We start from the raw sequence: 21,656 nt of genomic DNA, 5'->3' as shown, positions 1-21,656 counted from the left end.
TTTAAATGTAAAAAGCTTTTATATGTTGAAAAATATGTGTTTGCAGTGTTATGGCCTGGGATTTGAGGCCAATTGGGTAGAATTTGAACTTCAAACCTATCACTTGCTGGTACATGACTATAGGCAGGCAACTGACCCATGTAGAGCTTCTGTCATCTACAAAAAAATACTAGGAAAATAACTGTTATCATATGATGTGCTTTACACAAAGAAAGTGCTTGAGTGTTTAATAAGAATTAATTCATTTAATCTTAATAAAGACGTTGTGACATGAATGTACTAATATCATCCTCATTTTATAGATGTGAAAACTGAAATATGATCTGTGAGCTACTTAATGTCTGCACTGGTGACTGGCAGGCTGGGATCCGTACCTTTACCCAGGGACTTCGCCACTACTGTTTGTGGATGGATTACTGTGATATTACTCTGTCCCCTACATGAAAATGATTTTAACACATTTAGCTGAAACCTTTCTGTAAGACTGTGACTTTTGTTGTCCTCATGTACAGATGAGAAAACTGCCTTAGAGAAGTCAAGAAAGCATAGCTGTATGTATGCCAAGAAATAAAAAACACTGCCTGCAGTAGATCACAAGTGAAGTGCGGCTATAAACAGGGGTCATGCTGTTTTCTTATTGTTTGTTGTTGTTTTGCAATAATTGCTATAACACCGAAGATGGAAAAGGGGGGATTTGAGAAATATTAAAGAGAGAGAATGGAAAATTTAGAGTAAAATGACATGAAAAAACAAAGAGGTAAAACAGGGGTCAGCACACCAAGACCCATATGCCAAGTGGGGCCAAATATTTGTTCATACAAATAAAGTTTCATGGGAACATAGCACTGCTCAGTTGCGTGGCCCCTTTTGCCCTACAACAGCAGAAATGGGTGACTATAAACGTGCTTTTCCAACTCACAAAACCAAAAATATTCACTCTGGCCCCTCCCTAATGCCCTTTCTTACAGCAGCCTTGTGCAACAGGAATTTCTGTGACAGTAAAATATTCCGTGTCTCTGCTGCTTAACAGGACAGCCACTCGCCACACATTGTCTACTGTGGAAGGTATTACAGCTGTAGAAAACTTCAATAAGTAGAACTGGTTCTGAGAGTCAATTACTAAAGAGAAGTCAAGTAGGGAAAAAATTAAAAACAAATTATTGACTTAAGCAACAGATGGGGACTTCTGATCTCTCGGAAAGTGCTACGCTTAGACAGGAATGAGGACCACTGTCCCCTTGAGGAGACAGAGCTGCACATTTGAAGAGGAACTGGAATATGGACACAGGTTCAGACTTCTCTTTAACTCCGGCAAATCTGTCACATGATTTAACTATTAAAAGAAAGGGCGAAAAGTCAAGGTAGTTCTTAGGAGAAGGATCAAAAGTCAGTGAAAGATTTTCTTAATGGAATAAACAAGTAAAATAATATTAGAGGGTGAAGTTCAGGTTCTGTTTTAAAACTGCCAGTGCAGTAGCACTGCTGGAACAAGAGACCAAGAGATGTGAGCATGTGGTGAGATGTGAGCTTGGGATGAGAGCAAAACAGGAGCTGAGGCAGAGGCAAGGCCTTAGAAGCCTGCAGTGTGCTGCCAAGGCGTAGAAGACCAGGAAGGGGGCTGGAGCAGGGAAATTACCAGCACAGAAATGGATTTTTAAAAGAACCTTGCAGAGCACGGTGAGTGTAGGACTTGGGAGATGAAGCACAAAGGGTCACTTGGCATCTGTTGGCTGGCATAGAAAATGATGCCAAGGATCAGAAACTTGGAGAAACATGCGCTGAGACAGCAATTGAGACTGGGCATAGTGGCGCACTCCTGTAATCCCAGCTCTTGGAAGGCTATAAACAAGTGGATCACTACAAGTCCAATTTAGTAGTGAGGCTCTGAACACCCTGTAAACCCTTCTCTAAAATACAAACAAAACAAAACAAAACCTGGAGAAACAGATCAAAGGAAGTAAAAGTAGGAAGAAACGCAGTGACAAAGAGCCCACAGGATTTTAGTGACCTATAGTTGTCAAATTTATGGCTCTTTTAAGTGATGCCTAGAACGATTATTTAAAATAAAAACTTTTTTAGGAAGTAGGGAGAAAACTAACATTTATATACTCTTCGGTTATAGGTTAGGCTCTGAGTTTGGTTTACAAATAGCAAGTCATTTAATCTGCACAATATCTCTTGATGAAACAATGTTTTTCTTTTTGTAGATGAGAAATGAAGTTTAAAAAAAAAGTCACTAGAACTTCCCAGAATTATTAAGCAAGGCTTTTTGATTCCAAGGAAAATATTATGAGTGCATTTCCAGTTTCAAGTATTTGTGTGTTCGTTGAGTAATCTCTGTGTCCTTCTAGAATCTCTGCTTCCTGTGGACAGAAGCCATGCAGGTATTCATTTACATCTCAAAGGTTATTTCCAGCACATGAGAATGGGTAGAACTAGAAGTCGTAGGCTTCTGACACATTAGCACAAATAATAGAAGAGGGTTTCATAAGGCAAAGGATCAACATTCAGCCAAAAAACAATGGCTGCCTCAAAAGAGTACTGTTGCAAGCACAGAGAAGGCCCTGAGTGCTCTAAGAGGGCATCATGTTGCTTTACTCACACACTAACATCCCATCTTAATTGCAGATTCTTGACTTTGGACAGTATCAACTGACTGTTCCCGGAAACCCTCCAAATTGGGTAATTGCTTACTTAGAGGTGCAGAATAACCTTATGTTAATCTAGCCACTAGGGATATTGTTTTTGTAAAAGTATTTGGAAAGCACATTTCTTGGTAGGCCAGACAATTACTTTAACAGAGCAACCTAATGGGCAGGGCGTGGGGCCTTTCATCCTTCCAACCCTTTCTTTCTCTGTGCGTATGTACGGGTAGAGCACATCACAATAGCTCTGGCCACAGATTGCCCTGTCTCTCCCTGAAAGGAGGGCTCAGACACCCGCAGCCTGCCAGGTCATCTCGGATTAAAAGTGACTGAATTGCCAATGAAGAGAAGTGCAGCCAACAGGAAAAAAAGAATAGAAAGAAAGGCTTTCAGGAAATCAATACCTGTTATCTGAACTGAATCCACTGTCAATGAAGGAGAGAAAAGACACGAATGGGTGATTGTAAAGATTCTCAGTTTGTGAGTCATGCCTGACAATAAGTTCAAAGAAGGCAAGAACACCATTTCATCTTGTTCTATTGGTATTCTAGAAGAAAATATAGGAAAAACAGAGAACTGAATTAAAAGGCAATATCATTTAGTTTAAAATGAAAAGGAAGAAAACATAGAATTGTAGCAAACTCACTTAATATTGTTGATGAAAGTTACAGGATGAGATCTGAACTAATTTCTACCTCAAGTATATGTTCAGTGAAATCAACTATAATGCTAAGCAAGCATATACATGAATACATTTTCTTAAGAATAAACAAACAAAAGAAAGAATAAACAAACTGCATCAATCAGATTCTTCATGCTAACACCTAAGAACAAAGGTCCTCAATCAACTAACTCAAAGTAAGTCACAAGAAGCTCAATAGGAACTGAACTCTGAACCAGACTAAGTTTGTAGAAAACAGGACAGACAATCCAGGATGTCTCTAGGGTCTCCAAGAAGGGAGCCCTAAGAAATCTCAGGATCATCCAGACAGGCAAGAGTTGGCAGAAGGGAAAGTGTACTCAGGCCAGCTAGAATTCATTGGAGGGAGCAGCAGATGACTCTTACCATTTAATTCTGATGGTAGCATGGAAACAACAATGAAATGATGAAGAGGGAGGAGAGGGAAAGAGAGAGGACTAGAAAGGGAAGCAGCAGCAGCACCACCACCACCAACAACAACAACAACAAATGAAAAAAAAAAATGAAGAGGAACATAGTTGGTCACATGGTCTTATCATCCTTTAGTTAAGAGAAATGAGAGGAAGAAAGGGAAGAAATAGAACACGATTGAAGCAAATATTTTACACACCCAAGTCCTTTGGGACTGTATGTGTTTTCATACTTCATATTACACCTGCATCTTAGCTATCCATTTCTTCCTCAAGAGGTTAAGACTCATGCAGAATGACAAGATGCAACATTCTAGTGAAACTCCGCCTACCCTCGAGGCTCCCAGAAAGTAGGCATCATATTCATTAATTCGTTTTGCTCAGCTCTACGCTTAGGGAACTCTAGAAAGATGTTGAATACAAGATCATATTAAAGAGGAGGAATATAATCAGTTTTGAGTGTCTAAGAACTTCTTTGCATTGTAGGGGTTTTTGTTGTTGTTGTTGTTGTTGTTGTTGTTGTTATTTTTTTTTAATTAAAGCAGAGTCTCACTATGCAGTTCAGCCTGGCCTTGAATTTAATAATGTAGCCGAGGCTGGCCTCAAACTCATGGGGATCCTCCTGCATCAGCCTCCTGAGTGCTGGGATTATAGGTGTGAACCAGCACATATAACTCCACTGAGTCTTATAAAGCACTCTGTGATTACTTCCAGAAAGACTATAGAATTGGGAGAGATACAACAGGAAGCATCAGTTGTAGCTGCAATATTTCATTGCTTACAATTAAAAGATCAAGGCAAATGTGACAACATGTGAATTTTACAAAGTGGATTGAGAGTACTCCCAAGTTTTTCTTAATCAATCTTCAAATATTCATAAGGAAAAGGACTATGAGAATTTATCCACAGTATTTATTAATTCTGGAGAACTATTTGATAGCTACACATCAAAAGGTGCAAAATAGATTTTGACTCAGAAATCTAAGAATTTATCAGAAACACACAGAGAGTGTGAGAGCGAAGTCAATAGAGAGCGAGAGAGATGAAGCTGTGGTAGACCATGCCCCCAGATGGGTGATACCAGCCTATCATAGCAAATCAAGAGACATGAGCTCACTGCCACTAGTCAGGGATTCTGTGACAATTTTATGTTCATCTAGTTTGTTAAAATATTCTGTGTATATACAACATCATGGAGCAGAGTGAAAAAAATCACTATGTTTTACCTGTGGGAAAATGAGCTATCACAGGATAGATTAGTATAACTGCAGTTTTCTGTAACTAAAAAAAAAAAGGGACAAGGATCTAGAGGGTCAAATAGAATGGCAAACAGACATAGATTCCAAATTTTAAGAACTGGTCCAGGGAAGAAGTGCCTGCCTGGCAAGGGAAAAGTCCTAAATTTGATCCCCTATACCAAAAAAAAAAAAAAAAATGGTGTGGTAGCTCATACCTGCTATCACAAGGCAGAGGAGGTTCACTGTGAGTTTGAGGCCAGACTGAGCTATATAGTAAGTTCAAAGTCAAGATGAACTACTTAGTGAGACCTCAGCTCCAAAAAACCAACCAAACACAAAATAAATAAATATTAAAATTTTAAAAGGCATAACAAAAATAAAAAAGTTTGCAAACAAAAATAGGTGAAATTTAACAAAGTCCATAAAATTAAATTCATTGTATCATCTCAATATCAATTTTGGTTTGGACAAAATGCAATAGTTCCATAAAATAGTATCATATAGAGAAGCTAAGGGATGGATATAAGGAGACAGTTATGCATTCATTTTGCAGTTTCTTGTGGGTCTATAATTATTTCAAAATAAAAATTAAAAAGAAAAACAAAGAGTAGAGTCAGCCAGATAGCTCAGTAGACCAAAGTGCCTGCTTTGGCAGAGTGCAGCAGCCGGGGTTCAATCCCTGACACTCTGTGCCACCCCCTCCTCCAGGGTGCACTGAGACAGTGATTGAGACTGGGCATAGTGATGCATGCCTGTAATCCTAGCCCTTGGGTGGCTGAAAACAGGAGAATCACTACAAGTTCGGTCTATGTAGTGAGATCCTGTACACCCCGAACACTTTGTCCTAAATTCATTACAAAAATAATAATAATAAAGACTAAATGGAACTATATCAAATAAACCCAGAGTACACTAAGGTTGTAGTTGAAATCTTCCAACATGTAAATTTTGTACTATTCTTTTTTGTTGTTGTCATAAGTTAGAGAGATTAAAATTTAAAATACTACTACTAGTATAGCTGAAAAGTCAAATAAACTTAAATTTTAATAAGAATTATTTATGAATCTAGAAGTGCCCATTGAAACTAATTCAAACTGAAGTCTTACAATCCATGCCTTGTACTTACAAAACATATTAATTAAAGCACATGATATCTCTATCCAACTTCTCACTTCTACTTCTTAACAAAATAATATTACACAAGACACAAAAATAGTAAGCACACTGTCAAAGATAAATATAACTAGACTAACCACTGGATGTAGCTAAAAACATTGTGCAAAATAATAAGATGAAATCTGTTCCATTCCTTTCTTTTCCTACCTATGTCCTGCGAGCTATCAAATGTCACTCTACCTTGACTACTTCCCTACTTTCATAGATGAAGCATCTTCCATTATCATGTCATAATTTAAACAAGAACACAGTGCAACCCACCTAATTATCAAAGAGCTCATTATCCAGCTGGTGCTAGCCAAGCCTATGGCTTCCCTTTATTCTCTTTTGCTATTTCTCCTTTCTTCACCTTCCTGCTTATTAGCACTTCACCTAAAATATTCCTCAACAGAGGAATGGCTTTAAAATTAGTTGGTTGATTACTAAAGGATTCATCACTTATAAATGGCCACTGCTCACCAGGATGGAAGCTGTGTGATCTCACTATTCACACTTCAACAGTCACAGCTAATTCACAGTAGAGTCAACTATAAAACAAAACTGCTTTTATTGCCCATATTTTCAGAAAGTAATAATTAGACAGGGTATATCACTTGTGATTGCTCTTCTTTTATTAAGTAGGGAAATGAAGACGACAAAACTTTTAAACTCTGTCTCAATAGAGAGAGGACATAAGTCATTTGGGGTTCTGATTGCATGGATAAGCCAAGTATTGTCAAATTCATAGGAAATCATGTTTATGGGATAGTTTAAGAAGGTTACTATATGTATGATAAAGATTTAAAATCAGTTCAACTGATAAACATAAGGCCTTGTGTATAGTTAGAGATAACAAACGTGATTTAGATCTGATGCCTGCTTTCCCCCCGCCTGGTGGAGAATCATTAAATCACTGGTAAAGAAAGTATCAGTAGAGCACGATCATATAAAGTAGATGTGTAGTGAGAGAGAAAATGGAGTTGAATTTTTGCCAAAATAGTTTGGAAGAAAACAAGGTTAGTGTTGGTTTTGGAAGAGAACCACTGATAATTTCACGGCAAAATCCTTAGAGACCCCATAAGGAAGGGAAATCAAGGAGCTATAGATAACGTAGAAACAATGAAGATTTCCATTCCTCTAAGCTGAGGGAAAGGCATGGAACATACAAAACCAGGACAAATCAGGAGAAAGTTAAAATCAGTGATTAATTTTTTAAAAATTCTGTAGTCTTTCTAGATTCTGTCACTTAAAGAGTCATATGACAATCAAGAAGTTAGGGGGCCAAGGAGATGGCTCAGTGGAGTAAGCACTTCCCTGGCAAGCACAAGGGCTTGAGTTCAATCCCAGTTTCCCCCTCTCCTAAAAAAGAAGAAGTTAGAACATAGTTGCAATTCAGTACAAATATTGGGCTCTAAGGGCCAGTGAGATAGCTCAGCAGACTAAGAACCTGTTTACGCAAGCACATGCCACACTGCACCCAGGCACGCTAAGCTGGTCACCAAGACCAGGCATGGTGGCACACACCTGTAATCCTAGTGCTGGGGAGGCTGAAAATAGGAGAATCACTATGAGTCCAAGCTGCATAGTGAGACCTTGTACCAAATACATCTTAAAAAATAGGCTCTACCGTGACCCAAGTAGGTTGAAAGTTAAGTTCAACACTATATGATTACAGACAAGTCACTTATCTCTCTGTGCCTTCATTTATAATTATAAAGGCATTATAACTGCACCCATTTCAAAGGTCATTGTGAAGGTTCAAAGCGACAATGCTGAGCATAGATCCTGATGCTGAACAAGTGCTCAAGAATTAGCACTACTGTTGTTGCACTTCTGGTGGTTGTTTGGATGCTACTATTATTATTATTATTATTATTATTATTATTATTATTATTACCATAATCAAAAGGTAATATATCAGCTTGAGAGTAAAGAATGGCTGTATTGCAAGCTGGAGGACAAATGCACATGCGTTTCATACTCAGTCTAACACAGACTCTCCAAATAGCCCATGTTACATTTTGGCTCACTTCAAAAACAGTATTTAACATTTCCAGTTGATTTAGTCTCCCAAATATGACATCTGTGGGATAACACAGAGAAGTAAGAAAAGGTACAATTTGCCCTTATCTCAAAGTCAAAAAATATGAGAGGATTAGAGATATAGCTTGGCAGCAGAGACTGCCATGCATCGAGAACTATGTGGAGAGAGAGACAGACAGACAGACAGAGACAGAGACAATGACAGCAACAGACAGACAGAGAGGCTGAGAGAAAGAGAGGATTGTTACTGGAACTAACGGCAACAGACACACTAAGATTCCTGCGTAATTTCTCTCTTCACTTAAGAGAAGCCATTTATCAAGCTCTGTATAACTCTCCTAAGAGACTGCAACAGGAAACTAAGATCAAGATGAAGGACAACGAAAGGGCAAAAAGAGGAAATATTACACACGTGTACATTAAAAGGAAAATTAAATCAACAATTTTCATAATCACAAAAGTAGATCTCATTGTAGTATTTTCTTTTACTGAGAGGTTGGAGGAAAGAAAATGTTTTCAGATGCTCATAATTAGATGAATTAATTAAGCTATTTATCACTATATTCTCATAAAAATAGCACTAAAGGCACACTGCACACAATGAATAATGTGGTCATTATAGATTTTCCTTTAACCAGAAAACCAATGCAGCATTTTTAAGGAGGGAATAAATATTGCTTTCTACTGTCCTGAGCACAGTAGTTGTCAACTAATTTAAAGCTTCTTTCCCTCTATCTTTAAAGGTTGTAAACAATAAAACAGTTTGCTTTTTTCAAAGTGTATCTATTATTCTATACCTAACATGGATATTGATCAACTCTTTCCAAAATATAAATTCATACTTTAATCTCTTCTTATCCATGATTGTTTTAAAAAGTTAAAGTACTTTTAACTGTTTTAGGAGGTAGTCAATCTAAAAATAATTGAGACTTATTGTAGAAGCAATGTAATGATTTTTGACTACCTATACTAAATTCATACTGCCCAGATTCGCATACAGGATCTACTACATATTTGCTAGTCTTGTAAGTGTGGGCCAGTTTCCTCAGACATCTATAACCCTATTTTCATATCCATCAAGATAACAAAAATTGACCCTATTTCTCAAGATTGTTGGAAGCACTAAATAAATGAAAGCCTTTGGAATTGTGTCTGGCTCATAGCATGAATAAGAAAGGAATTTTAGCTGTTTCTGTCATATACCTGACTCTGCTTTTCAGACCTATACAGTCGTTACTTCCTCCTCATTCAGCACTGATAGCTAAGATTATGTAACAACAATGGCAAAATCTCAGTAACTTGCAGAAATAAATGCTTGTTTCTCACTCATCCCATTCTGCTCTATGTTCAGGTAGGCTTTCTCTAAGCATTTTCACTACCAATCCACACTGCTTGTCTCCTACATGTGCCTCCAGGAAGAACCAGGCAGATGAGCCAGGAGTAAGAACTGAAATTCTAGAAACTAAATGCCTCACACTGAAGTGACACATCTGATGCTGTTTATCGCATTAGCCAAATCTGATCCCATAACCAGGCCCACTGGAGGAAGTCCAATTCTCCTGTGTGCTGCACAGAAGGGGGAGAGTAGAAGATGCACAGAACAGAAATTCTCATCACAGCATGCTTCCTAAGACCTCTATTTTATAATTATTTTATGGTTTAAAATAACACGTTACTCTCAATTGAGAATACATGCAAATTTAAAAAGTGCAGAAAGTAAAGACAGATTAAAGAAAAAATAGAATGTCCATACATTGATTTGCATAAATTTATTTCACAAGTTGTCAATAATACTGATTTTTTGTTTCTTCAATGATCAAAACAATTTATCCTACTAACTCATAGAATAATATAATATATATATATTACTTATACACATATATATATATATATATCAGATCTACAATAGAGAATGAGCATTCTTTTTTTTGCCCTCTTCTCAAATATTTTTAACATCTCAATTTTTTTTATTTTGCTTATGTATCCACGGAGGAGAGACAAATTGAAAGGGCATCTTGGGCAGTCCTGTTATTCTAACATTAAACCTAAGAAGATATTCCTGTGGTCCATATCTAGCTCCTAAATAAAAGATCTGTAGACTTCATTGCTTTTTTCCTACTTAGAGCAATTAATGTTTTTAAATTAGTAAATAGTAAAGTATGCTATTTATCTATACCCTATCCTTCTTTAATTTAGCCTTCTAAAGAGCATCTATATTTAGCTACTTTGCTTTAAACTGGACTCTTTCAAATCTAAAATTCCTAAACTTCAATTTTCCTACACATTATAAAAACAGCAACCTCACCTCTTCATGTGCCCTTTCTTCATTCAACCTCAGTATAGACCAACGCAAATATAATTAATATCTTGGATATAACATGTGTTCTATCCATATAGTTTAAAGGAAAGATTTCCATTGTACATTCACATACATTTAAAACTGTAATTTTGAGAGGTTCTTACATTCATGTATATGTATATATTATTGCAAAGACTTACCAGCCTCCCACACTTCCTCTTGTAAATATCACACCACAATGGAAAGCAATGATCTTCATGGAGTTGTTGCTTACTACTTACAAGAGCACATTAAAAGAAAAGAAGTGCATAAGTAAAGAACTTCAACCACTGGATTATGTTTCCACTCAACTAACAATACATGGCACAAACAAAGGAAAAGTAAACTGCCTTCCAGGAGGTGCTAAGAGTTTGGATTTTCCTCCAACACCTGGTAGCTGATCCGTCACAGCTGATTGAATTTCCATTGTTCATTGATTGTGCCATTTGCCAGGCAATCCATCCTTGCTTATGTAATTGCAGCGTTCCTGTAGTTCACTCTGTGCTGTCCTGAAGTTTCAGCAGCATGACAGGCTGAGAAAATTAGATCGGGCGCAGCACCCAGCTGCTGACCTTCAGAATACAAAATAAGGCCCATCTTTTAAAATCAGTCTTTCTTGATGAGATTATTCTGAAGGGCATTATTTCTAACAGGTGATTTTTGTTTTCATGCTGACCATGTTCCTTCTTAAAATATTTTTCTTTATTTATAAAAAGCAATCATTTCAAATTTTAAATATAACTGTATGGTGTACAAAGTTATGAATAAATACACTTCATGCACAGTTTTCCAATGGCAAATGTTAGCTAAAACTCTCAAACTAGAATTTAAGATACTGTTTAAAATACAGTATCTGAATAGATCGCTTTCCTAAAAAAAATAAAAATATGGATCTAAAGTGTTCTCACCACAAAGAGGTAACTGTGAGATAATTTTCTATGTTAGTCAGATTTAACCATTCTGCATAAACTCCAAAACATTCATACTATACATAGTGAATGCATGTTATCATTATTTAACTGAATAGATATGAAAGTTTTCATTAGTTACTAATATATCAAGGTGAAACAAGAGCAATTTCTCCATTTAAAGTGGCTAAGCATCTAATTGCCAAAGCCCTACAGCTCAATAAGGAAACTAAACTGCTGGCTGCTTGTACAAAATCCACACTATATTTTTAATTTTATTTTGCATCCTTTGGTAGCAATCTAATATCCACATAAAAACTGCAAGTATAAGATGAATTTTTACCCTCTAAACTACTTACTGCCAAGATTCACAAGCATCCTAGGTAACTGAGCTCAAAATTCCTGCAAATAAAGATACTGTTCTAAAGGACAACAATGTAATCATCCAATTTAGGGAGAAATTGACATACGACTACTACATAATCCTCAAATCCTTTTGGAGTTCTTTAATTATCTCCAAATGTAAATTACAGCAAAATGTGTAATTCTGAATTGGATATTTTGCTGTAATTTACATTTGGGGATAATTAGTTCAGACCTGCATAGAGTTTAGGTCTCTTTTGCCTCCTTAAATTTAAGATAATTCTTCAATCCAAAGTTTAGTTTAAGTAATTCAAGACTTGGCACAGGGCCTCTGGTACAATTGACTTTGTATTTGTAGGCAAAATTCTAGGCTGAAAGCCAGGACCCCTAGCATTACTGTGACTAACCCAGTTCTGCCCTCTACCAACTAGCTGTGTGGCCTCATCTATTAATTGGCTTCAGTCCCCTCGTGTAGGATGGGCACCATGTAATTAACCTTGCAACACAGAGCAGAAGCAGTAATGAAAAACCCAGAGAAAGTCTCTTGTACAGTTTATGGCTCAGCGAGCGCTAAATAAAATGAAATCCTTCATCTCTTTTTAACATGGCTTTATCTTCCCTGTCTGACTCCCAATCAAATGTTCCGATACATATTTCATCAGAATCACTACAAAGATACAACACAGATGTACTGAGGAGCACTTTATTACATCTTGTAGGTGTTTCTATTCTGTTTGTCTATGGAATTCTAGTATCTAAAATAAAAAGAAGAGTGGGAGGGAGGCAGAGACAGAGGGAGGGAGGGAGGGAAAGAGAAAGGCAGGTGGTCAGGCAACCAGGAAGGCCCAACTTGGAAGAACAGGATGTCCTATGGGGCAATCGATTTCAAAATCACCAAAACTCCTTTCATTCCAGGTTTTTACAAAATGACAGACTTTTTAACCTCTCCTTTAAAAGATCGGTTTCCCTTAAGGGTGAAAAACAGGATAGAAAGGAAAGAAACTACTTTTTATGTCACTCAACTACTTCAGCATGCAGTTCTCCTGTCTGCTCTCCCTGTCACTGCTCAGCAAATGCTCAGGACGCTTTTGCTGATTGCCAGTTTATTCTATAGCATGCTGCTGTGGATTTAGCCTTCATTTCTCCATGATGTCAGCTGATTAAAAGTCACCAAGGATCTCCAAGTCATATTTGACTTCTCTCAATGCTTGGAACCTTTCTAACACCCTTGACAACTACTGACTTCCTGTTTTTGTTTGCTCCTTTGTGCCTCATCAGACTAGAACAGTTTCCTTTTCCTTCTATTGCTTTTTTGCACAAGTCTCTTCCATTCCCACAGGCTCTGTTTCTTGCATTTCTCCCTCAAGCTCAATCCTTACACTGTCGCTGATGTTCCCTGACCCCTGGCTTGGCCTTCCTTGCAGACTCACAGGGCTTTGTGCATTACCTCTTTGTAACTTGTACTCAAACCCAAAATTCTACAGCAAACTGTCTCCTAGGTTTCATCCCCCTTTCTTTTAATTCCCGGATTAATTTCTCAACTAGCGCATTGGATCCAAATTCTGTGTGTGTGTGTGTGTGTGTGTGTGTGTGTGTCAATTTATTTTATTTTTTTTGAAAAAATATTTTATTGAAAAAAGGCAAGACAGAATTTCATAACAAAATGATAGAATAACAATAGTTAATACATGGCATGTTTTCATCTTCAAAGGAGATGCTCAGAGCACAAGATAGTGACATAAAAACTTCAATTGATATTAGCATAAACCTTTCTTTTCAGTGAACTAAGATCACTGATAGTATGACTAAGTTGCATTTTTCTCCCTTTTCCCTTCCTTCCTTTCCTCTTTCTTCCATCCCAGGTCCTTTTTCCTTTTTTTAATTTATTTTTTATTTTTTTCCATAATTTTATGGAGAAACAAATAGCAATGAGACAGAGTTTGCAGACCAAAATTCGAGAAAAAGGAGGGCCGCAAGGAAAGCCAACATTTTGGCCCTAGCCTTCCAAGGTTAATCAAGACTCAGGACATAGGAGAACTTGTACTGTAACGTTGTGTAACTCATTAGTGTTCCAAATTTTCTGATCAAGGAGATTACGAGGCCAAACAGGAAAGTGACTGATGATATAGAGTGTGCCTAAGGAGAGTCACATGGAGAGAAAACATTCTCTCAGGCTTTCACAGAGAACACATTGGCCAAGCAATGGCCATGACTCATCCACATGGCTGACACTGACAAAGGTTCTACAACCTGAGGTACAGGATCTCAGGATAAATCCTGAGGGGATTTCACTGACCTTCTCAGACCCAAAAGCTACAACTCTTGTTGCATAGGTCCTGCTTTACCTTGGTCTTAACCATCCAGCAGAAAAGTATAAAAATGTAGTATAAGAAGTAAAGCCATGGTGTTATATTAAGCTGTAGGAGACTCAGGTCAACAATTTCTGACATTGCCAGTAAAGTGGAAGACCCAATACTATTATGGGCTACTGGACTCTTTTAGAATATTTTGCTGAGTTTACACACCTATAATATTCCAATAACGGAACTTCACAAAAAAGGATATACAGATGAATGTCCATTTTGTATCTGCGTATTCAAAGTGGTTAGGTTAGACAGTTACATTCTCTTAATGAATAGAGGGATTTGTTCTAATGGTGTTTGTAAATAGGATATCATGTCCTATTTACAAACATCAATTGTCCTAGCAATTAACCACTAGGAAGACTGTATGCAATGTGTTAATTATTGGATCCAAATTCTTGCTCATATAGTAACTTCTTCCTTTCTCCACACCTCACTTCCAGGCCACTGTTAGGTCTAATTCTATTCTGATTCCTCAAGCTCATCTCCTATGTATCCTGCTGTTATTCTGGTCCATTAGACAAAGTATTTCATGTTAGCTTACTCTGTTTCTTCCCGGTGCTTTTATTCCCAATCACTTCCAAATCTTAAAACCTGAGATCAAGCGAGGATCTCTTTCCCTTACCCTCTTTTAAAAACCTTCTATGTGTCGCCATTGCCTTAGTAAGCACTGCAAATAAAAAGGTTCACGACAACCACAGTTCAAGACTAGAACCAACCAAGTATGATGCAATAGTCACCTTACGACAGTGAATAAAAACAAGTACAAGTGCCATCCAAAGCGGACAACAGCTTCTCATTTCTAGCCAAAAGCTGGAGTTGAGGACCTACTGTTGACAGAGTGTGTGTGTTACAAAATAATGCCAAAAGTTGAACTGCTTCAGAAAAAAATAGATTTCAAATGGAGTGAGTCAATATTTGTATACCAACAACTGAGTGTAAAATTAAAAAAAAAAAAAAAGCAAGCAGTACTTCCAGGTCAAATGAAGTAGGCAGGCTTTCTGCCAGTTTGTGATTTGCATCTGATAATGTCAATGCAAACACTTTAGCTACTACTCTAAGCCCTCTAAAGCATCCTGTAGCTATCTTCTGAAATCAAGCACCAATAACTCAGAAAAATCCCTATGTGCCAACTGTCTACAATAACTACCTTCCAAGGACACTTTATAATTAAGTCTTTGCTTTTGTTGTGTTTGTCTAGACATACAAACACTCTTTCTCCTTCCCAATTCCTATTTCAGAATTCAGTTCAGTCAGGTGTGTTGATGCACACCTGTAATCTCAGCATTCTGGGAGGCCAAGGACAAAGACTGCAAGTTTGAACAGCCTGGTCAACTTAGAGATCTCAACAAGACCCTTTCTCCAAGTAGAAAATAACTAAAAACTTGGGATATAGCTCAGTAAAAAAGTCCTGAATTCAATCCATATTATATATATATATATATTTAATTTCAATGACTGTCATTTCTCTCCACAAAACTTCCCTTTGACCAAACTAGCACATGAAGATCTCTTTCGTATTCTATATGTGCTCATACATGCTACTGAGACATTTGTAACCTTCTTCCAACACGTTTAATACTTAAAACTTGATACTGCCACTAATTTTATCTCATGAGCAGGATTTTTGGAACGTTTACAAAGTCGGTGGCAGCGTCAAGGTTGAACTTCAGGCTGTACCATTCCAGGGCAGAAGAGACAACAGGAAGCTTACGTTGTGACCGTTCCTTACATGACAGGTGTTACATACAGGAAATAAAATGAAAATCCTTATTAAGACTCACAAATGCATTCACAATGTGGCTCTCTCCTTCACTTTGTGATAATTTTCCTTTCATCTCTTAAGCCCTAACCACATAAGCCTTCTTTCCACTTCTAGGACTTAGAGAACACTTCATGCCTTATGGCCTTGTTATTTCCTTTGTCTGAAACACTCTTCTCACAAGTCTAATCTCTAATCATTTTGATTTTAATTCAAATATAATTTTCTCAAGATCTCTTCCATAATCCTTTTTTTTAAAAAAAAGATTGTATTTATGTACTGTAACTTCCATTATCTATTGTATTTTCTAGCATTTTCTGCAACTGTAAGTGCTTAAGCAATCATTTATTTAGTGCATGTCTGTCCTTTGCCACTCTGTCATGAGCCTCTCTCTCCCCTCATCATTTCTTTTGTCATTATCTCTCTATAATGTACACGCAGGAAGTGAATGACTGACATCCTTTAACTCTTGTGAGGCATTTGGATTTTTTTTTCTTTTTTCAGAACCAGGGATTGAACTCAGACCCTTGTGCTTGCAAGGCAAGCACTTATTCTACTGAGCCATCTCCCTGGCCCTTGTGAGGCATTTGAAGACTTGGCAGACCTTAGATAAGCTTAGCCTCATGGAAGCTTGGAACTGAAATCTTCCATGTTGAAAAACAATACTATTTCTACCACAGAAATGTTAACCACGGCTAACTCAATCTCCTTAATCTATATTTAGAGTCTTTTCTCCCTGCTCAGTTTATAATCATTGCAAATACATATTAAACTCTAAAAGTGCTATTTAAGAATTTTGACATCAAATGTTGTGTAAATAAAAACGAACTAAAACTGGACTGCAATGCTCCCACTGAAAAAGATAAATTGGTGGCTCAGAGAGCCAGCCACAACACACAATAGAAAATGAGAGGCCTTCTGCCTCAGAATATGTATTTATTTATTTGGTACAAGGTCTTACTATGCAGCTCAGACTTGTAGCGATCCTCCTGTCTCAGCCTCCCCAGTGCTGGCACTGCTGAAGTGCGACACCACACTGGGTTTAAGGCCAGGACAACATATGGTACTGAGAATCGAACCCTGGTCCTTGCACTTGCCTCCCTGAACTATCTCCCCGCTCCTCGCCTTCACATTTGATTTCATATCTCCATCAAAATCTAATACAGACTTTATTACCCAAAAAAGCCAGGTGCCAACAATATAAAGTAACTATCAAGCTATATGAAGAGGTGGCTGTTTGCAGCAAGTTTAAAGAACCTGCATGTAATTTGAATTTGTTTTTCTAAGATTTAAGAAAGTACAATATTGGAAATGTATTTTATAGAGTCATTCACTATAACAGAGTCCTTTAAATATTTCTATTCTAGTTTTATACAACTAAGGTTAGCAAAGGTTGTATACATTACACCATTGTTGAACTGTATATGCAACACTACTTATGTTAGCATAAGCTTATGGATTATGAGGGGAGTTTACTTTTATTCTAGAGTGACAAACTTACAATGAGGAAGGAGTATTCTACTTGCTTTATGAAGGAGAAGGACATCATAAACTGTGACTACATGTATTTCTGCTCCAATTGGGAAAGAAAAATTAGTCTTACTTTGTTGAAGAACTTAGATGTCTACATGTTCCTTTCCCATATCCCAAGATAATAATTTTAAAGATAATAAGCGAAACTCCCTAGTACCAAATTGTGCCTATACCCACTTACTCACATTCCAAAAGCATAGAACAAAACTCATGAAACCAATGTATAATGTATATTGCTCTTGACTAGCATCTTTACAATCATCTATCCCTTCTACCATATACTTTAATGGTATGGAGACAAGGGGCAACTGTGTAGAATCATTGCTCTGACCTTGCTGAAAACTTGTAACTATGAGTGTCTGAAATTGGGTATCCACCACAATAATAGGTTCAAATTGAAACTATGTACTAATGTAGCCCACAGTTGGTATCCCACCTCTACTTCCTTTTCCATTTCTCCTCATTCAAACAAAATCCTTGGCAAGACTGAATCACCCTACTTAAATACATTCAGACTCAAAGTTAATCACTTATTCACTTTGATCTTCTGGGCTGCTATGAAGCATGTCAGGCTGTATGATCCCAGAATGCAAAGATGAATAATTCATCCATGGTGTTATCAACAGTTGGTGACCTGCAATGCTCTGAATTTCTTGACAATCCAAAGACCCTTTTGTAAGAATTCTCATTAAAGACAATATTTTATGTACACAGTGCTCAGAACATTTAAGCAAGCACCTGGATTTAAGAAAAATGAAAAAGTAAAGCCAAATGTTAGGAAGGAAATCTCCAGGCCCTCAGTCTTTATCTTCAGGACTCTTTGACTTCCACTTCTTTGGATTCCCCTGGGCTGTAGAGACCCTTTTCAGCCCCACCCCACACTCATCCCACCAAATGGCTCCCGTCTCTCTTTCCTCTCCACTGTTACTGCCATTGCCTTAACTTCGGACCTAAGTTGTTTTCACTTATATAGTGTTCTAGTGCTTGTGTTCTGCTTCTTTGTTCACTTGTGTTTTGAGACAGGACCTCCTTAGGTTGATCTTAAAACTTTCCAGATATCCCACATGAGCCTCCAACTTATGATGCTTCTGCCTCAACCTTCTGCCTACTGTTAAAGGTGTGAGCTACCACGTCTAATCCAGTGCCTTTTTTTTTTTTTTCCTCTGTATTTTAGGGAAGGGTCTACAGGGTGTTCAGGATCTCATTACTAGATTGGACACATAGTGATCTGCCTGTTTACAGCCTCCCTAGTGCAGGGATTATAGATGCATGCCACCACATCCAGCCTCAATTGCTGTCTCAGCAAGCCCTGGGGGCAGGGCCAACATGGCAGGATATGGCAGGCCCAGGGATCAAACCCCTGAACACTAAGCCTGCTTGCAGGCACTTTAATCCGTTCAGTTATTTGGCCATCCCTTCCAGTGCCTTAACAGACATCTCAGCACAATGATTTTATGGTGAAGATGGCTAACTAAAATAATTATAGTACCATGTTTTCGCATGGAAACATACGTTTAGCCTGGAGAACAAAGTAAGGACGCCACTTTTTTTTTTTTTTTTTTTTTTTTTTTTTTTTTTTTTTGGCAGAACCAGGGATGGAACTCAGGCCCTTGCACTTGTCAGGCAAGCGCTTGTTCTACTGAGCTATCTCCCCAACCCCATCCACATATTCTTTGAAGAGGCAATAATCTGAGTTTGGATCTAAGGTGCACAAAGGGTACTTCCCACCCCTAAAACAGCTGAGACATGAAAATGCAAAGAGAGGTATTTGTCCTCTGACATTCATAGGGTCTACTGTTTACAGGATCTTAGCCCTCACTCAGTTAATGTTTAAACTAGTAACTTGCATTTAAGAAAAAATGAAGCACACAGAGGTTAAGTAACTTGCCTCTGAACACTGTCAGTAACTATGAAAGACAGCTCAAGCCCAGATAGCCTGGCACGAGTCCGTGTTATTAATCTACCTGGCGCCCAGAAAGCAGAGGCTATGTCTTACACACTCATGTGTACTTACCGCCTATCTTGCTATCTAAGTGCTTTTTAAAAAGATCAATCAAATACTACTGTAAAAAGGAAAGAAAGAAAGAAACAGAGGGACCAGGTGCACACATTCAAAACTAAACATTCTGTGAATATTTCCAAACAAACAGAAACAGCCAATCGTAGTTCTGTTCTCACTCTGGCCATGGGGAATTCCTCAAATGCAGATTTGACCCTATCATACCCCTGACCTGATCACTCATCAGTGTTTTCTCCAACTTTTATAGACAATTTTTCTTCCTACTGGTTGGAAGAGGACAGCTACCCATCTTTAAGAGCCAGGCATATGGAAGCCACACAGTTTCTTGAGGCCAATGCACCTCCCCCTCCACATCCTAGCAAGTCAGTCATCTCTGCAATGTATCCTGTTTGCTGAAATAACAAAACAGTGCTTATAACTGCTTCAAACGGCAACTGCAGGAAGATAAGTAGTCTACCACCACCCCATCATCTCCTGTTCCACATCTGCATTCTTTCTGAGTTCGCCAAGCTTTAGTTTCATAAAGACTTACACAAGCCAGCTACTTAGCCCCCTGAGTAGCAGAAGGCCCAGCCTCTCTTCCCTTCTCTCTGGCCAGCAGTCATAAGCAACGACTGTGCCAGTCACATTTCCATCTCCTGGACTCTGTCAATCAGTCCCTCCTGGGCTTTGCAAAGACACAGTCATTCTCCCAAATCCTAAGGCCGTGATTCCATTTAAGTTTTTCCTCACACACCTCCTCCCCAAGGTAGAATTTCCAGGCTCCTCATACTGCCTGCCTCTGCATGTGGTGTGCTCCACTGTGCTGCCCCTGGAGGCTGGTCTCCCTTTCAGTCCCCCTCAACCCCCCAGAGTGCCAAGCCATCCCCAGCCATCCAGGTAAAGCTCTAGTTTAAGGGAAGTTCAGGAACATCAGACAATGGGAAAGATAAGAAGGCTGCCTCTGAGACTGAAATTGGACCAGAACTGAAAGATCTGGGCATCTCAAATTTCTATTTTCTTTCCTAATAGAAATTCAGATTCCAGATCCCAGCGATGTTCGCTTCTTGGCGCCCAAAAAGTTAGGAGGCATCGGAGCTGGCCTAGCAGTCACTCACCAGCTGGTGGACGGTGGGTGTTTGTGCTCCATCGTTTTGGTCCAGGGTTTATACCAGCTGATCTGCTCAGCAGCTTTGCCCCAGAATCTCTCAGGATCGGCCACCGAGGCAGCGAAGTGCGTCTTGTACTCGCTGCCCCCGGAAGACAGCGCCCGGCAGCCCCGGACCCCGAGAGTGCCCCGAGGGCCCGGGGCCACCAAAGCCCTGCGGGCCACACCGCCTCCGCGGGCCGAAGAAGACCCGGGCAAGGGTCCCCCGAGTCCTCCTGCGCCGGTTACTTTACGACACTGCAACCACGATGGCTTCATCCCTGCCGATGCCCCCAACACCAGGCTACAAGCTGAGCCCCAGTCGCTCCAGTAGCCGGCGACCTCTGGGCCCCGGGAGCCGGCTGGGGGCGGGGGCAAATTCCGAGGTGTGCCCGGAGCCCAGAAGTTTGGAAGTCACACCAGAGTTGCCAGGAAAAACCGACCTGGAGCCACTGGGAAAGCAACAGGCTGGAGTGGGGACCGGCTGGCGCGGGGGCGGGGTGGTGTCACAGCTCCGCAGCGGGACCCGAGGCCCCCACGCGTGCCCTGCCCGCGGCGACGTCACGAAAATCTACTTCACACAACGGGAGATCCGCGACTTAGAGCAAAAGCACGCAGGGCTCGGGGACAAAACCACCAACTTCCTTGCTCTTTTCAAAAGGCAGGAGCTGCGCACTTCCTAGATTTCATCGCTGCATCCCCTCTGTCCCACACCCGTGGCCTCAGCCAGGAGCGCTGCAGCACGACCCCCCTCCCCTGGAGTCACTACTTCTGGTTATTTAAGCATTCGGTTGTCTGAAACTCAGCTTAGTTCCAGGTTACTGAAAACACAAAGAACTCTACAACAAGGATTGCTCCAGGATTTCCTGACAGCTGAGAGGGAGGAGGAGTGCAAGGTTTCCCTTAGACTGGGGGACCCTTGGAGGGGTGACTGACAGCCCTCCAAAAGGTGGCCCCTAGAGGATGGCGATTCCCCTTAGCTGTACCCCGTGCAGGAGCTGTAATTTACTCCCTTGGAGTTTGCCCCTTTGAGGTTTATGGGAGCCCCCCCC

At 39.3% G+C, this 21,656-nt stretch overlaps 1 protein-coding gene across 1 annotated transcript in view; it reads right to left on the bottom strand.

Annotated features, from left to right (window-relative positions):
* The window catches only part of Acss3 (acyl-CoA synthetase short chain family member 3), a 213,141-nt gene extending 192,067 nt beyond the window's left edge, over window positions 1-21,074 (bottom strand). The window contains exon 1 of the mRNA XM_004623760.2: window positions 20,576-21,074. Coding sequence (XP_004623817.1) covers window positions 20,576-20,883 — 308 coding nt within the window. The 5' untranslated portion in view covers window positions 20,884-21,074. The remainder of the gene's footprint in view (window positions 1-20,575) is intronic.
* Window positions 21,075-21,656: the final 582 nt, after the last annotated feature.

This window comes from Octodon degus, unplaced genomic scaffold (assembly GCF_000260255.1).
Source record: "Octodon degus isolate 3935 unplaced genomic scaffold, OctDeg1.0 scaffold00004, whole genome shotgun sequence".
NCBI classification, from domain to species: Eukaryota; Metazoa; Chordata; class Mammalia; order Rodentia; family Octodontidae; genus Octodon; species Octodon degus.
Note: the sequence above shows the minus strand (reverse complement) of the source record. Positions and strands in the feature narration are given on the sequence as shown.